General features: G+C 36.4%; 4 protein-coding genes and 1 long non-coding RNA gene across 6 annotated transcripts in view; 2 read left to right on the top strand and 3 right to left on the bottom strand.

The window, feature by feature from the left end:
* The window catches only part of LOC116170609 (orexin receptor type 2-like), a gene marked incomplete at its 5' end in the record, with an annotated part of 43247 nt that overhangs the window by 15297 nt on the left and 12772 nt on the right, over positions 1 to 15178 (bottom strand).
* LOC116170641 lies at positions 178 to 1026 on the bottom strand. Of its 2 annotated transcripts, XM_031487155.1 has the most exons (3): positions 873 to 1026; positions 674 to 824; positions 178 to 619 (listed from the first exon to the last, which is right to left on the bottom strand). In XM_031487155.1, the coding sequence occupies exons 1-3, from the start codon at positions 1003 to 1005 to the stop codon at positions 178 to 180; spliced, it is 726 nt and encodes a 241-aa protein (XP_031343015.1). In that variant the 5' UTR covers positions 1006 to 1026. The 2 variants fall into 2 exon arrangements, with proteins under 2 accessions (XP_031343015.1, XP_031343008.1); XM_031487148.1 differs by having other exon boundaries at positions 674 to 1026.
* LOC116170656 lies at positions 1267 to 6270 on the top strand. The gene is made up of 5 exons (XR_004145317.1): positions 1267 to 1382; positions 1442 to 1757; positions 1810 to 1933; positions 5847 to 5952; positions 6062 to 6270. It is a non-coding gene; the product is annotated as an uncharacterized LOC116170656 (long non-coding RNA).
* Positions 1923 to 3482, top strand: LOC116170616 (putative nuclease HARBI1). The gene is made up of 2 exons (XM_031487123.1): positions 1923 to 2424; positions 2485 to 3482. The coding sequence occupies exons 1-2, from the start codon at positions 2213 to 2215 to the stop codon at positions 3356 to 3358; spliced, it is 1086 nt and encodes a 361-aa protein (XP_031342983.1). The 5' UTR covers positions 1923 to 2212; the 3' UTR covers positions 3359 to 3482.
* LOC116170624 (myb/SANT-like DNA-binding domain-containing protein 3) lies at positions 3325 to 4676 on the bottom strand. Its single transcript, XM_031487128.1, has 5 exons — positions 4063 to 4676; positions 3963 to 4007; positions 3831 to 3911; positions 3697 to 3774; positions 3325 to 3643 (listed from the first exon to the last, which is right to left on the bottom strand). The coding sequence occupies exons 1-5, from the start codon at positions 4451 to 4453 to the stop codon at positions 3384 to 3386; spliced, it is 855 nt and encodes a 284-aa protein (XP_031342988.1). The 5' UTR covers positions 4454 to 4676; the 3' UTR covers positions 3325 to 3383.

Below are 15178 nucleotides of genomic sequence, written 5' to 3'. Positions count from 1 at the left end.
GACTCTGTACATATGTAAACTCACCAGAGGGATCTGTAGCTTGGCAAGAGGATAGAGTATGGAGAGGAGCTTTGCCAAACACATTTTAATAACTACTTATTATATTTTTATAAATTTACACCTACATTATTATTTAGAACTAGTTTTATGCTAAGAAATATTTATAACTACTTATAACTAACTATATAAAATTTGTAAAATTTGACGTTTTAATTCTTTTTTTTTGTTCTCGTCCTTAATTTCTTTTAATTCTAAGCCCACCATTTTCCCGAAGCACATGTCCCGGTCTTCCTCCGTGGGCATTGTTGGTTGATGCGCTTTGGAAGTCATGTAGCCATCCAACGTGCCCATTGCTTGTTGGATGGTTTTGTTGACATTCTCATCCACCTTTTTCTGAGACTTTGCTTTTGTCGGCCGTTCTGTAGGTGAAGGAGCGGACTGCTGTGTTAAGGTGCTAGTCCTTGACATCGATGAAATGGGTGAGAGGAGATTGACGTGAGGATCTTCCTCAAACTCCTCAGATTCCCCTTCAATCATGATGGAAAACGATTCCCAGGGATTCAGTTTCTGTTTCTCCGCTGCACATGATGAAGTGGCGGCAGGTATGTTTCCCTTAGTTCTAATTAAAAGCACAATGACAGTAACTTAAAATTGACTACTGTGAATACTTTACCTTCTTTGAGTAACGTGCTCGGTCAAAAACGACATGGCGTTGAAGTATACCCATGACGAAGTATCGCCTGCGGCCCCTGATGGAGTATACTTCTTCTGCTCCGCGTTGAAACGTGCTCGCAGTACAGCCCACCTACGTTGACAGTCTTCAACTATAAAGTATAATGTTATTAAAGGAATACTACACTTTGATCTTTTACCTGTACTTCCCAAAACATGGGAAATTGTTTCCCAGGCATTTTTTATTGCCGAACTATCTTTGTAAAGCTTGTTACTTTTATCGTACAAGTGGGAAAACAGCCTCACTTGGTCGATTAATTCGCCATCTTCCATGGTAAAAACAACTAAACACACAAAAATACTTAAAAAATTACAATCGCAAAAACACAACCGACTTGTAAACAAGTGTGAAGTGAAATGGCGTCACGTCAAACTTGTTGCTATGAAGTTAACAACGTACATAACGCGCAGGCGTACATATTATTAAATTCCATTAAAAAATTATGCATAAACGTCACCTTAAATTAAAATTACACTACGCTAATTCCTTAAATTACATTACGTTAAATTCTACTGCATAAACCAGCCTTTATTATTTTACGTGCACATTTCACATGTTAAATAATTGTATTTCGAGGTGTATTTAGTTGGTTTCTGACAAATTTAACTGTGACTTGTTGATAATGGCCGGAACATCATCATGTTCAAACGTAAGTACTTTAGCGATTCTTGCTCTATTTTTACTTATATTATGTAAACATTTTTATAGGTCGATATACCTCAAAAACGGCTAACTTCAGTAATGGTGAGGTAGCATTATTGAAAGAGCTCGTAAAAGAAAGGAGACACGTGTTGCGAGTGCAAAAAATCGGACACTGTTAGCCTTAAACAAAAAAATCAGTGCTGGGATGATTTAACTAACTGACAAAACAGCAGTATGCAGCAGAAAAAACTATGTTCTTGGAACTGGTGGAGGTGGATGTGTGACACGAAGATCGATAGTGATGTTTTAGAAATATTGTCAACACAGGCTACCGGACTGCCTGCAGTAGTAGATTCGGACACTGTAGTTATAGTAACTCAAGGTTTGTTGACTTTATTAGTTATTTATATAAAATATTATTTTTTATTAAATAGATTCGTGTATGGGAAATTCCAAACAAAGCAGGATATGGGATGATTACACACCATCTATGCTACAATCACCACGGGCTCCACAGCTGGTAATTAGTGAGGATCAGCATGTAACGCCGCGCCGATGGTAATTTAGGGCCGGTTGTACAAGTATAGCTTAAGCAGAGTTTAAGAATTAAGCTGAGTTTAAACACAGTTCAATTTTTTAGAGTGTTGTACATACTTCACTCAACAACTAAACGCAACTTAAGTTTTGTTTTATTTAAGCAGCCGATTTTGTTGGTTTAAGCTTAGTTTTGGTTCTTTGCGCATAGTCACCGATTTGTTAGTTTTGTTAGGTTATAATTTTATGTAATACCTGTTACCATTGATTAACATAATCAATGCTGTTACCCTCCAAATTGTAATGGAGTTGCATGCACTAACAGATGATGAAGATTTCCTAGAAGTAATTAATATAATTGGACGCAGAAGAGCAGCAAAGATATATAGGCACCGAGATAACCACTTTACAAAGTGGAATGATAAGGAATTTTTAAATAGATTTAGGTTATCCAAAGATTCAGTTCGTTTTGTAATTGATTTAATACAAGAAGAAATATCACATCCCACAAACAGGTATAAAAACGACCCTATAGTGTAGCTACCACCCAACCACATCGTATAATTTCGTTACAGAAACTTTGCAGTAAGTGCCGAGTGTATGGTATTATTGGCACTAAGGTATTTAGCAACTGGCTGCTTTTTGTCAGTTGCAGGCGACTTTATTGGCATCGATAAATCTACTGCAAGCAGACTTACTACAAAAGTCTGTCGAGCCATTGCCAGTCAACACCGCATTTTTATCAAAATGCCTACCACAGAGGAAGAAATGAGAGAAAGAAGTAGAGGCTTTTACATGATTAGTCGTTTCCCCAAATGCATTGGTGCTATTGACTGTACCCATGTGAAGATTATATCCCCCGGTAACAATGCTGAGATTTTTCGAAATCGGAAAAATTTTTTTTCTTATAATGTGCAAGCTGTTTGTGATGCAAGCCTGAGGATTCAAAATATTGTATGCAGATGGCCTGGGTCATCTCATGATAGCACAATATTTTTACATTCTCAAATAAGAAATCAATTTGAGAATGGAGACTTTAGAGGGTACTTATTAGTTGGAGATGCAGGATATGCTATTAAGCCGTATTTAATTACTCCTCTAAGAAATCCGATCACTCGTACTGAAAATTTATTCAATGAATCCCAAATACGCACACGTAACCCAATAGAACGGTGCTTTGGTGTGATGAAACGCCGATTTCCCATATTGTCATTTGGGATTCGACAACGCGCAGAAAAGGTCGAGGCTATAGTAATTGCAACTGCAGTATTACATAATATAGCTAGGAACTTTAATGATGCACTGCCAGACATAAATGAGGAAGAACAAGAAGCTATTGCAGCTGCTGAAATAAATTTCGAAGTGGAAAATGTTCCATATTACAACAATGGACTAAATAATGCTGTACGTCATCACCTTATTCACGAATACTTTAATCGCTTAGCATAGTGTACAGTGTATATTACGAACAAACTTATTGTTTAACATTTTTTAATAACATATCTTTTTGTAACTTCAAAATTTCCATTTTTAATTTGTGTTCTTCTTTCATACATTCTAGTTCGAACTCAGATTTTGTCTTTTTTATTTCTAAATTTAACTTATGTTCCTCTTCCGTATGTTTTAATTTTACTTTTTGTTCTTCCAAAACACCTTCCATTCTACTCTCTTCCAGTTTTGTTTTAGCCTCTGCCCACTGCGAAATCTTCTTGTTAATAACACCCTGGGATGTATCTAAAATTTTAAAATAATTAGTATTTATAGTACATTTCTGAAAGTGATTTTACCAGTGGTGTTTACACAAAGCGCAGCTGATTTTTTTCTTTTAAGCATATTAGGTGTGTACTTTTTCCAGTTTTTATCACCTACAAATTCAGAAGGAACTTAGATTTAATACTTTATGACCAGTACCGTATACTACCATTATTTTCGATATCATCTGTTGCAGATGGTTTTACGGTCGAACTGTAGTCGTGATCGTTAGCAAACTCTACTATCATCTCTGTAACGAAACAATATTGAACCACACACACACTTGGAAGTCCTTATTTACCATTACTAACTTGCAGGTCGTCTGTTTCTGGTATTTCAATTTCAACTGGAAGTAGTAAAATGTATGTAAATTGTTTATAATGTACACATTTTTTACTTACTAGCATCCCCATCAAATTGTGATTGAAATCCCTCTGCTCTTGGGCCAAGTATATCTTTAATGCCCTCTTCGGTGTCATTTAATGGGGTGTCTTTGTAAGGACCACCCCCAGTTCCCATTGAATACGTTTTATTTTCAGACAGTTTCTTTTTCACCCTTTTCTTTAGATTTTCGAACTTCTTTTTTAACACAGCTTCACTACGGTGGCTGTCGTTTACTACATTGAACTCCCGAGCAACATTTGACCAGGCTTCGGTCTTTTGTTGGTTCGTAACCGCATCTGTTTTTTTGCACTCTAAGACATGTTCATATTGTTTTACTAAACTGGTTAATATTGCCTCTTCTTTCGCGGTAAAATTGGCTGCACGCACTTTTTTTTCGTTAGAGCACATCGTTATAAATAAACTAGTATTGATTGAAGGTTAAGTTTATTCACAACAAATATCCAATTAATTCTTTATGCGCATGTTTGCACGTTGCCAACAACAGAAAATTGTGGTTTTGGTAAACGAAGTTTGAACGCAGTTTGTACAACGAGGTTAAACGAAAACTACGCTCAAAACTTGGGCGTAGTTTAGTTAAACCATCCCTGAACTTCACACTTGTACAACCGGCCCTTAATTTCATTGACTAAGGGCCGGTTGTTCAATCACGGTTTAAACTGCAGATTAGGTAATCTGTAGTTTAAGATAATCCACAGTTTATCTTTTATTGCGTTGCTCATTCGCAGTTTAGGGAGAGTTTAACTAAACTGCGTTTAATGAAATTTCTATTGGTGGCAACACTGTAATCCGCTCAAATTTTGACGTTTACGCTATTCAAACTTCAAATTTGGTTTGTTTACAAGCGTGTATGTTGTTTTGTTCGTGATTGAAATAGTGTCTGTATTTTTTGTGTAATTAATCATGGCTAGTAACACCGTTTGGAAATGGAGAATGGTAATTTAGTACGGAAGCGACCACGATCTGTAAACTTCAATCCAACGATGCGATGCTTCTGCAGCTCGTCAAAAAGTTTCGAGCAACAATAGAGTGTAAAAAAACCGACGTTCTTAATAACCGCATCAAAGACGCTGCATGAGGCTGAGGAGTTTAATGCTGCAGGAGGTCAAGGAAGGGATGCGAAAACACTCAGAAGCAAAAAAAGGTTTTAAAGAAAAAATTTGCAAATAAAAAGAGATATTTAAATGCTACTGGGGAAGGGCCAGCGAAGAAAATAATAACGACGGATGTAGACGAGCAAATAGAGGAATTGCTTGGAATGAGAGGTTCTTCTTCATCGTCCAAAAACGGCTGCATTAGCTCCAAAAAACCTTCATCATCAGTAATTGGCTTATCAAAATCCGTGTAGTTCATCTTGATTAACAAACCATGAAACCAACAGCCCAAAATGACAAGAATAACGTTTTCGCGTTTGTTTGATTATGTAGGTATTTGGGGTTATGTTTGACGGTTTAGGACCGTTAAACGGCCCTCTTTCACCGTTTAGTTAAACCTCTAATCTAAACCGAGTTTAACGTTAAACCGCAGTGGTGCAATGCATTAAACTAAGCTTACAGCTTTAAACGCCAGTTTAAGCTAATCTGCAGTTTAAACCATGATTGAACAACCGGGCCTAAATAGAACATATTTTCTTTGCTTTTTTATATCAAAACTCTCGGTTAACTAAACGCTTTTTACATGAAAACTCGATTAAATAGAAAACACTCTTTAATAAATCAATATAAATATTAGTTATTACATATAGTTTGGCCAGTTACCTGTATCAATGAAACTCATTTTATAGGAATCCGAAACTGCAGAAGGAATAAATGGTGCAGCTTTTGCACAAAATAGTGCACCTGTAGAGAATCGCAGTGCATCTCATTCAAATGGTAAAAAAGCAGTCAGTGGTGAGTTAATCCATTAACGTCTTGATAACTTTTTTGTTTTTATTAATGAAATTTTGTAAAGCATGTATGTGTGTTAGGTTAATGACTAATAAATGCTCTATTATTGCAGATTTCAAACGTAAACGCCCCGTGACAGGCACAGTTACTAACGAAAAATGGTCTCGACTTGCTGATAGCAAAGAAGAATTGGTTCGACTCCAAATCGAAGGCTTGAAAAAGGAACAAGCATTGAACAAAAAAAAACTGGAATTAGAAATAGAGGAAAAAGCAGTTAGATTGGAAATTTCGAAACTGGAATTAAAGCTATTACAAAAACAACTCGCTGAATAATATTATTTGTATATACAGGGTGATTCCTATAGTACCTGCCACCGTTTGGGAGCGTATAGGGGGTGCCTAGGGGAGTATTTTGATATAGGACACTTGGGGTCGGAAATCTAAAATAAGGGCGCCAGAACCAAATTTATCTTCTGGAATTTCACGCCTGTATGTAGGCAACCCAACCGACCGACGTTTCGCGCGGAGCGATGCAGAGCGAGTTAGCGCGAGGAAGCGACATGGGAGGGAAGGAGGGAAAACGACAGTCAAAAGCAATAACGTTTACAAGTGTTCAACGTGGCCACCGTTGTTCTCAATGCACTTCCTACATCTAGCCAACTATTATTATACTATTGCCATAGTGTTTATTCACTTGATACGCGTCGTTGCAGACGGGATTTCGTGGGTTTAAACAAAATTCTGATCAAGTGTCAGCCACACATCGCCGCCTGAGATCGCTCCGTGTGCACCGCCGGCCGGTTGGGTTGCCTACCTACAGGCGCGAAATTCCAGAAGGTAAATTTGGCTCTGGCACCCTTATTTTAGATTTCCGACCCCAAGTGTCCTATATCAAAATACTCCCCTACGCACCACCTACACGCTCCCAAACGGTGGCAGGTACTATAGGAATCACCCTGTATTTATACTGTACCAGTAAACATTGTTTTAAACTTATAAATACTTATCAAATACTCCCAATTATTGCATATGTGCAAAATGACTGTTTATTATGTTTAATCTTGTGATATTATTTTGCATATTTCGATTTCCTGGATGTTGTTGTACAGGAATGTCATTAACGGCTACTATTGCTTGATTTTCTTCTTCATTCAGTAGTGATGGTTCCAATAAATTTTCATCAACAGCCATGTTATGTAGAACTGCTGTTGCCACTATTACATACTGCACTTTAACTAAATTTAATCTAATTCCTAGTGCTAGAATTGGAAACCGTCGTTTCCACACGCCATAGCAACGTTCCACAGCATTTCTTGTGCGAATCAATGATTCGTTAAATAAATTTTCTGCTGCAGTTGTGGGGTTTTATAGTTTTGTAATACAATAATTTGTATTTGCATATCCACTATCTGCCACAAGTACACTGTCAGCAAGGGCTCCTGGATTATTTTGGAGCCTATTCTTTATTGCCGATTGGGAAAAAATTGTGGCATCATGAACAGAACCTGGCCAACGAGCTACCACATCTCGTATTTTTAATCTTGCATCGCATATGGCCTGAACATTATAGGAGAAGAATCCCTTTCTATTCCGATACATTTCAGCTTGCTCTCCTCCTATTATGTTATTATTATTTTATATCCACTCAAAAGCTAAATATTACCAGGTGAAATTATCTTCATGTGTAAAATCAAGTGCCCCAACGACTTTTGGAAAGCGAGCTATCGCATAAAAATCAGTTTTTATTTGTCTCACTTCTTCCTCTGTATTTGGGAAATACACCTATCTGGGACGTAGCGATGCAATTGCACGCAATACTTTCCACATATATTTACTCACTGACAATTTATGGACACCAACAAAGTCCCCAGCAACAATCAGCATGCTACCACTTGCCAAGAACCGAAGTGTTAGCAACAATGCAGTTACGGGTTGTACTGCATGATTCCTGAAACGTATATTTGTAGTTTTTAATTACCATAAGTACCTCTACAAATATTACCATCTCGTTCTTGTTACAATATCATTTTGAACTAGCTCAAGAACAATATTTGCTAAACGTTTCGATATCCTGAAACGCTGATAAAATTCATGCTCGTCCCACACCACAAAATTATCCTGTTTCTGAAGACTCTAAGTTTTCTTCTTCTCCCAAGATGTTCAACAAAATTTACAATTTCTCCATCATCTTCATCACTGGATGGATAAACATGAACATCAATAACATCCATTGTAAATAAATTGACGGGGATGGAACGATTAACTTGACTTGACTTAGCCTAAGCTTTTACTTAAACTGTACTGAAATACCGGCCCTAAGTCCATTTTCTTGGATTCGCTTCGTATTTTATTTTGACAATGGTTCTACTGAGTTTTTACCTAGAAGCAAAGGAGATATGGAAGGACTAAGTACTACCAATTTATGATGTAGACTGTTAAAATACATATCTAAAAGCATTGAAACTAAAGCAAATTACTTTAAACTTTTATTCTTACGTACGCTTCGATTTCAGAAATAACTGTCTGTTCAATTTACACTTTAGGAGGGTGAATCCAGTCTGTAAATAGCCGTAATTTGTTTCTTTATTGTTTCTTCGCGTACCATTTACTTTCGAATCGATTAAAAGAACTAATTTGAATTAGAATATACTGATTTTTAAATTGAAACCTATAAGATAAAAGTTTGGAACGTTTATATTTCTTCATAGCAGGGATAGGTACCTATCTCCTGCAACTGCTCGCTCTACGAAAAGTCTTTGGCAAATTAAAGTGTTCTCGGACGCATAAAAATAAATCTTCTCTCTGTATGCGCCAATAGATCTGCCAGTATTCTTATTTGAAGGTTTCCTTTTACACTAAAGGCTTAGCCGTTTCAATTTAATTAAATGGATTAAATTTGCACAATCGTTTTGCATAATCATATATTCTTTACTACTCACCTATCTATCTCAACAAAAAGAACTTTACAATTTTGCTTCTGTGTCATACATACTAGCATCTCCATTATACCTACTCGTAAATATCTGCAAACGTTATTACGGTGATTGAAATGAGCCTGTAGCGATCTTTGTTTGTCTGGTGGTGTATTTATTCAACAGAATACATACGTACAATTTCCTTTATGTTTGCTTCTAAATTAGCCACATCAAAGCATTAGATAATTTAGACAGCTTAAATAGCATTTAAGGAACGACAATCAAAATCAAAAAAATAGGTTTTTTATTATACCTGAATCACAATCTCCGTTTTAAACACTCAAATGCGTGCGAAAAAGGGCCTTTAAAACACACGTGATTTAAAGTTGCTAAGTAACGATACTTCAAGTATGACTTTTGAAACTGTCATCTGGATGAAATAAAAAAATCCTCTTAGGTCGCTTTCTGTAAATGCAGAACATTTCTTTGGCTTTTGTACCTATCCTTTGGTTGAAGCTTTCACAAACGCGCGTAATTTAGGGTATGCTTCCAAATCTGTTCCACTTTTTAATCGCAGCATTGCTTTAAAGTTTTGAATGAATGCACCAAAATATAGAAGATTTAAATACCTTTGACATTTCCTTCATATATGCCAGCATTATGGATGCATTTAAGACTGTATTCGTAACTTCCTATTCATCCATGGAGACAATTTTTCATATTCTTTATAATAGGCTTTACTGGAGTTGGATTTTACACCTATCAACGTTTGTTTAGATTTTACAACAATCGTTTTAATGGACGGTGTATTATCTTTTTCAACGGAAATCGTTTAATTCACAAAGACGGATTTTTATAAGCAAACGTCAAGTGACATTTCCATGGCAATCGTGAAATTACGAACACCCAGCCCACTTAATTAGACATGTATTCGAGTGTAACGTCAATATGATTTCATTGAATTTCCTATTTTTAAATTATACTGCAGGTATAATAAAAAATACTATAAGATACACGTGTATAATTGGTCTTTAAAGCACTTGCAACGTTAAAGGCACTCCGCTTTGCGTCGTGCCCTTAAACTCGTTGCGCGTGCTTTAAAGACTTGATTATACACTTGTATCTTAATATACTATTACCTGAAACCGTCAAGAAAATCTAAATTTCAGGGCTATCTTGACATTAGAAAGTTGATCTTTACCTGACTAGTACTGTAATATTTTTGGCTGACTCCCATTACAGTCCTAGTACATGCAAAATAACAATTAGATCGTTCATTGAATAAGTTATTCTATCAACGATTGGATAATTATAATGCAGACTATGTGGATATTTTTAAATATTAATATACCTACACAAAGGATAATGGTTTTTTAATTAGTAACAATTAATGGAATATGTGTGGAAGTAATTATTCCTTTAGTTCTGCGCCAGTCATTTAAAGGTTTGTACGCCTTTTCGTACCTCTTTCTTTACATTATAACCTTACACAACTTCCTTTTGCTCTTCAATTCTAACAGTTTAGGAAGATGTTTGAAATTGTGAAGGAGTTGAAGGTACTTGGATTTCTTAATTGTCTCACTTTACAATTGAGATATCGCCACGAGCATAACCTTGAGCAATATTCTTCTTCACAAACAGAGTTCATGAACTCTAACAAAATCTGTACCGCGTTCATTTGTTAATTTTGATTGCATACAATTGTGAGGAAGTGAAGAATTTTCTAAAACACACCGATTCTTCAATATTATGATGGAGGCAGCGATACGTTTGTGTTTCTTTTGTAATTGTTTGGACAGCTCATTTCTTCCAAATTCACGATTGGTTTGTCCAAAGACTTTAATGCTCTGCATTTAAAGATGACGATAAGATGGCAATTTTACTAATCACACCACCGGCAAAGTATTCGACTTTATCCGCGGCGGCAAATTACGTTCTCACATCGCCAGTAAAAACTCACTTACCTGGCTAATAATGTAAAATACCGATATTAAATACTAATAATAAATATAATTTAATATAATTGAGTATCTGCATTGATTCAGTATCTGCCAGACGTATACAAACGGTACAGAATGATTGTGTAAGATTTATCTTAGGTCTTCGTTGTCGCAGCCATATCTCTAATAAATTAAAAGAATTGTTGTGGTTAAATATGACACAGAGGCGGAAACTACACTCCCTATGTATGTACCACTCGTTAATCATCACTGGTCTTCCAAAATACCTAAATAGAAAGATCCGATACGTACTGACGTTCACAATGTTAATATTCGTGCTAAGGGGCTATTATCAATGCCGCTCTTCAAATACAAATCTAAGAAATTGTATCTTAGAACATTTTCGTATAACATTGTTGTACTCTACAATAGCCTCCTGCCCGAAATGAAACATCTTTCCAGTTAACACTTCAAAAATCGAATACGATCACTAATGCTCGAGTGTTGACATGTCCCAAGAATGTGTATGTAAGAAGGGGTCTAGACATGGGTCGCTTATTATCTCGATATTTGATGATTATATGTATATTTCTTTTCCATCGCATATAGTTCCTTGCGCAGACATATTTGAGGTTAAGTGGTAGAGCGGAGAAGAGCAATAATGGATCTTTACCGAACTTCGCCTTTGAGAATAGCACAGTAGTAAATTTCAAGCACGTGTGTACACATCCACAATAGCCAAAGGAGCATTAATATTTATCTAATGTACCACACCGCAAAAAAAAATGTGTTAAACTCAATAAAGCAATATTATTATTATTATTATATAATATCAGGACTTGATTTTACGTTTGTTTCTTAACATACCACTTTCGAGGTAAAAACCTACGTGAAAGGATTGCGAATAAATCATCCCTTTGTGGAATAATTTGAATCAATAGTGAAAAACGAGAATGCGTAGAACTAGCAAATCCATTTAGACAGAGGAAGTTAATTACGGGTTTTTTACATGAAGAAATAAAAAGTTAATCATTTAAAACCGCGCGCAAAGGAATTGCTTCGAGGTAATAATTGAACTGTACATTTTTGTTCGGATTCAATTGATTTACACCTGGTGCGTTGAGAACAATTTATTACAACCGCACTGAGGAAAATGAATCTAATCGAAAAAACCGTACCGTCCTGAAATTTTGGAATATTCCTGAATACGGTTATTATACAATGAAGCAAGTTTAAGAAACGTACTTAATTGTAAAATGTTTCTACACGCTTTGAGATAACAACAATCTTCATTTAGAATTTGAAACAAAACGGGGAAAAAGATTAAGAATACATCCTACCAGAAATAAAAACCTGATACCGATTTAATTATAATTTAGATGTTAAAACAGTAGACGGAAGTGAAATCAGTCTACGATTCTTTTACCTACATGAAAATTGATATAATGTATAGAAATGAAAATGATTACGTGGCAAGGTGTCATATTCTAACTATCTTCGGTCGATTTACAGTGTAAAGGAACAAAATAAGTATACTGATTCTGCTTATACCAAGACGGTAATTAAAAAGGATGAAAGAAAAATTGCCATTACACTACTTATTAAAAAAACATATGTAAAGAAATTCTATATTGAAACGCAAACAGTACGTTTCCAGCGCATCCTTTTATTGGCAACATTGGCGTTGGCGTGTTCGACTGCATCAGATTTTAGACTTTTATAGTGTTTAGGACCAGACTAAATTAAAAGTGTGGGTTCCTCGTATTGCAATGTGTTGTTATGGATGAATATACCAAAAATTTACTCCAACAGTGGAAATTGGACAAGTACATAGATACCTTTCCAGGTAAGTACCTAGTTAATATACTTATAATCTATTTGTTTTACTTTGTACTCAATGGCGCATACCAATGATTTTCTTTTGCGCTACTCTCATTGTACCTTCCGACCATCATTGTGTAACGGAAGCTTGTTCAATTTATGTTTTGTGGATTACAAAATACTTTACAGTCGTAGCTGCATTAAGTCAAAAAGCACTAAAACTGGTAAGCGACATTATCACATCACCACCAGAAAACCATAAATTTGATACACTTCGAAATGCACTTATATCCCGCCTCACGGAATCGGAAGATGCGAAGCTACAAAAACTGTTACGCGATCTTGACTTGGGCGATCGTAAACCAACTCAGTTACTCAGAGAAATGAAGACGCTATCCGGTACCAGTATCTCCAATGAGTTGCTAAAGAAACTGTGGCTACAGCGACTTCCCCAACAAGTACAAGTAGTTTTAACAATTAGCTCTGAATCGTTAGACAATTTGGCCGTCATGGCCGATAAAATTGTTGAAACATATTCTAACTCGGTAGTAACAGAAGTCGCCACACGTGAAGTGCAATCAAATTCATCACGCATGAATACCCATCATGAAACCGATTTAGATAAGAAATTAGAAGAATCCAAACGCGATATTTTTCGTGAGCTGAACAAACTTCGTGGACACAAGAACCCTATTCCGCGAAACAGATCGAAAAGCAGAACGAGGGAACGATCTAATGCTACTCCACCACCGGAGGGATTGTTATTACCACCGCCGTTTTGCAGAAAGGGCAAAGAAATGCACAAAACCATGTGCATTTGAAACAACCGCGGAAAACTAACAGCTCCGTCCCAAATAGCGGTATGCGACGGTCCCTTCACTCACCGCTTATTCATTTACGACCCGAGCCGTGACTACTTAGGTTAGTTTCCTTGCGCGGAAAGAGCGTTTGCTCGATTTTAAGGCATATCTGCTTTGACAAATTACGTTTATTTGTTACTCAGTTGCAAACGTTAGATTAACAAGACAAAACGCAAACGGATAAACGTCATGTTTAAACGCTACTGACTTGTAAAACTGACAACTGACTTGTAAAACTGACAGCTGACCTGTAAAAATTTTACAAGTTAGTAATCTAGTAATTTCATTGGCCAGAATTAATGCGAAGTCTCTGTTACATGGATAACATGATATTTTAGACATTTCTTCGAGATCAATTTAAGAACTAATTATTTACGTTTACAAATGAGTAACAAATAAAATATTGTACATTATACGCCAGGTAATAGTTTTTACTGGCTCTAGGAGATGACAGGCTCGCCTAACGGCTCGCCAGTCAACTTCTCCTATCGCCAGTAAAAACTCACTTACCTGGCTAATAATTTAAAATACTATTAATGTCGCTACGGCGGCGCCTGCGAGGTTAACTGTGTTGTGATTTCGTTTCGATTCAATTTAAGACGCTGGTTTGGTTTCTTCCGCAGGAAGTATTACACCAACCCAGAACAGTTTACGTTACGTTGAAACTCCCACACCGGACAGTAGTTCAGAGCGAGCGTGTTACGGGGAGTCGGGCGACGAAGATTCGCTGGCGCGCACATATATGCTCTTATCGCTGTTGGGCAATGACGTCGTTAAAAAACCTACCGAGGGAGCAGTAATACTTACGCAGTTAAATTTAAATTTAGATTTGGTATATTTTAAAAAATGGGTTAAAAACTGAAGATATTTCTTCACTCTTACTGAAATATCCTGTGCCCAATAATTGTGAGGCGATAAGGGTCCCCAAATTAAACGCCTCTTTACTGGGGTGTTTATCCGAAAAGATTTGCGAGAGAGATACTAGACTCGAACAAAACCAACACAAAATTAGTGCAGGGTTAGCGGCGTTAAGTGTTGCTATAACAAATCTAATTTCGAGCGAGAGGAAAGCGGGGGTGATAACAGAATCATTAAATGATTCTGCTCGAATTATAGCCGACGTTCAATATAACCAAAGTCTTCTTAGACGAACCCTAGTAAGACCAAATCTAAATGAAAATTTAAGAGAAACCTTGAATGCTACGGCAATAGACGATTTTTTATTTGGTAAGAATTTGGAGGACAATGTCAAAGCGGCCAAAAATTTAGAGAAAAATGTCCCAAAGAATTGGAGGAGATACAATCAAAGGGATCGTCCGTCTTACAGTTGGCAGTAGTTCCAGTAAGTAAGATTGCTGGACGGTTAAACAATTTTATTCAAAGTTGGAGCAAGATTACTTCCGATCCTTTCGTGTTGTCTTGTATAAAAGGGTATAAAATCCCGGTGACCGGGAGTTTTCATCAAGTTTCCGTTCCGCAAGAACGAGCTTGGTCTTTTTCGGAGTGTGAGGAATGCTTGATTCAAATACAGAAACTGACTAAATGACGTAATGTGCAGTAATCGGAATTAGCAGTAGTACCTATACTGCCCTGTTAAGAAAAAGAGTCGTAACTGCATAATCTCACTGTATTTTCACATTATTGGTTTTATCAGATCATATTACGATTATACAACTCTATGTTAAAGCAGAAA

Source organism: Photinus pyralis, unplaced genomic scaffold (assembly GCF_008802855.1).
Source record: "Photinus pyralis isolate 1611_PpyrPB1 unplaced genomic scaffold, Ppyr1.3 Ppyr1.4_LG1, whole genome shotgun sequence".
Classification (NCBI taxonomy): Eukaryota; Metazoa; Arthropoda; class Insecta; order Coleoptera; family Lampyridae; genus Photinus; species Photinus pyralis.
This window is presented reverse-complemented; position numbering and strand designations above follow the sequence as displayed.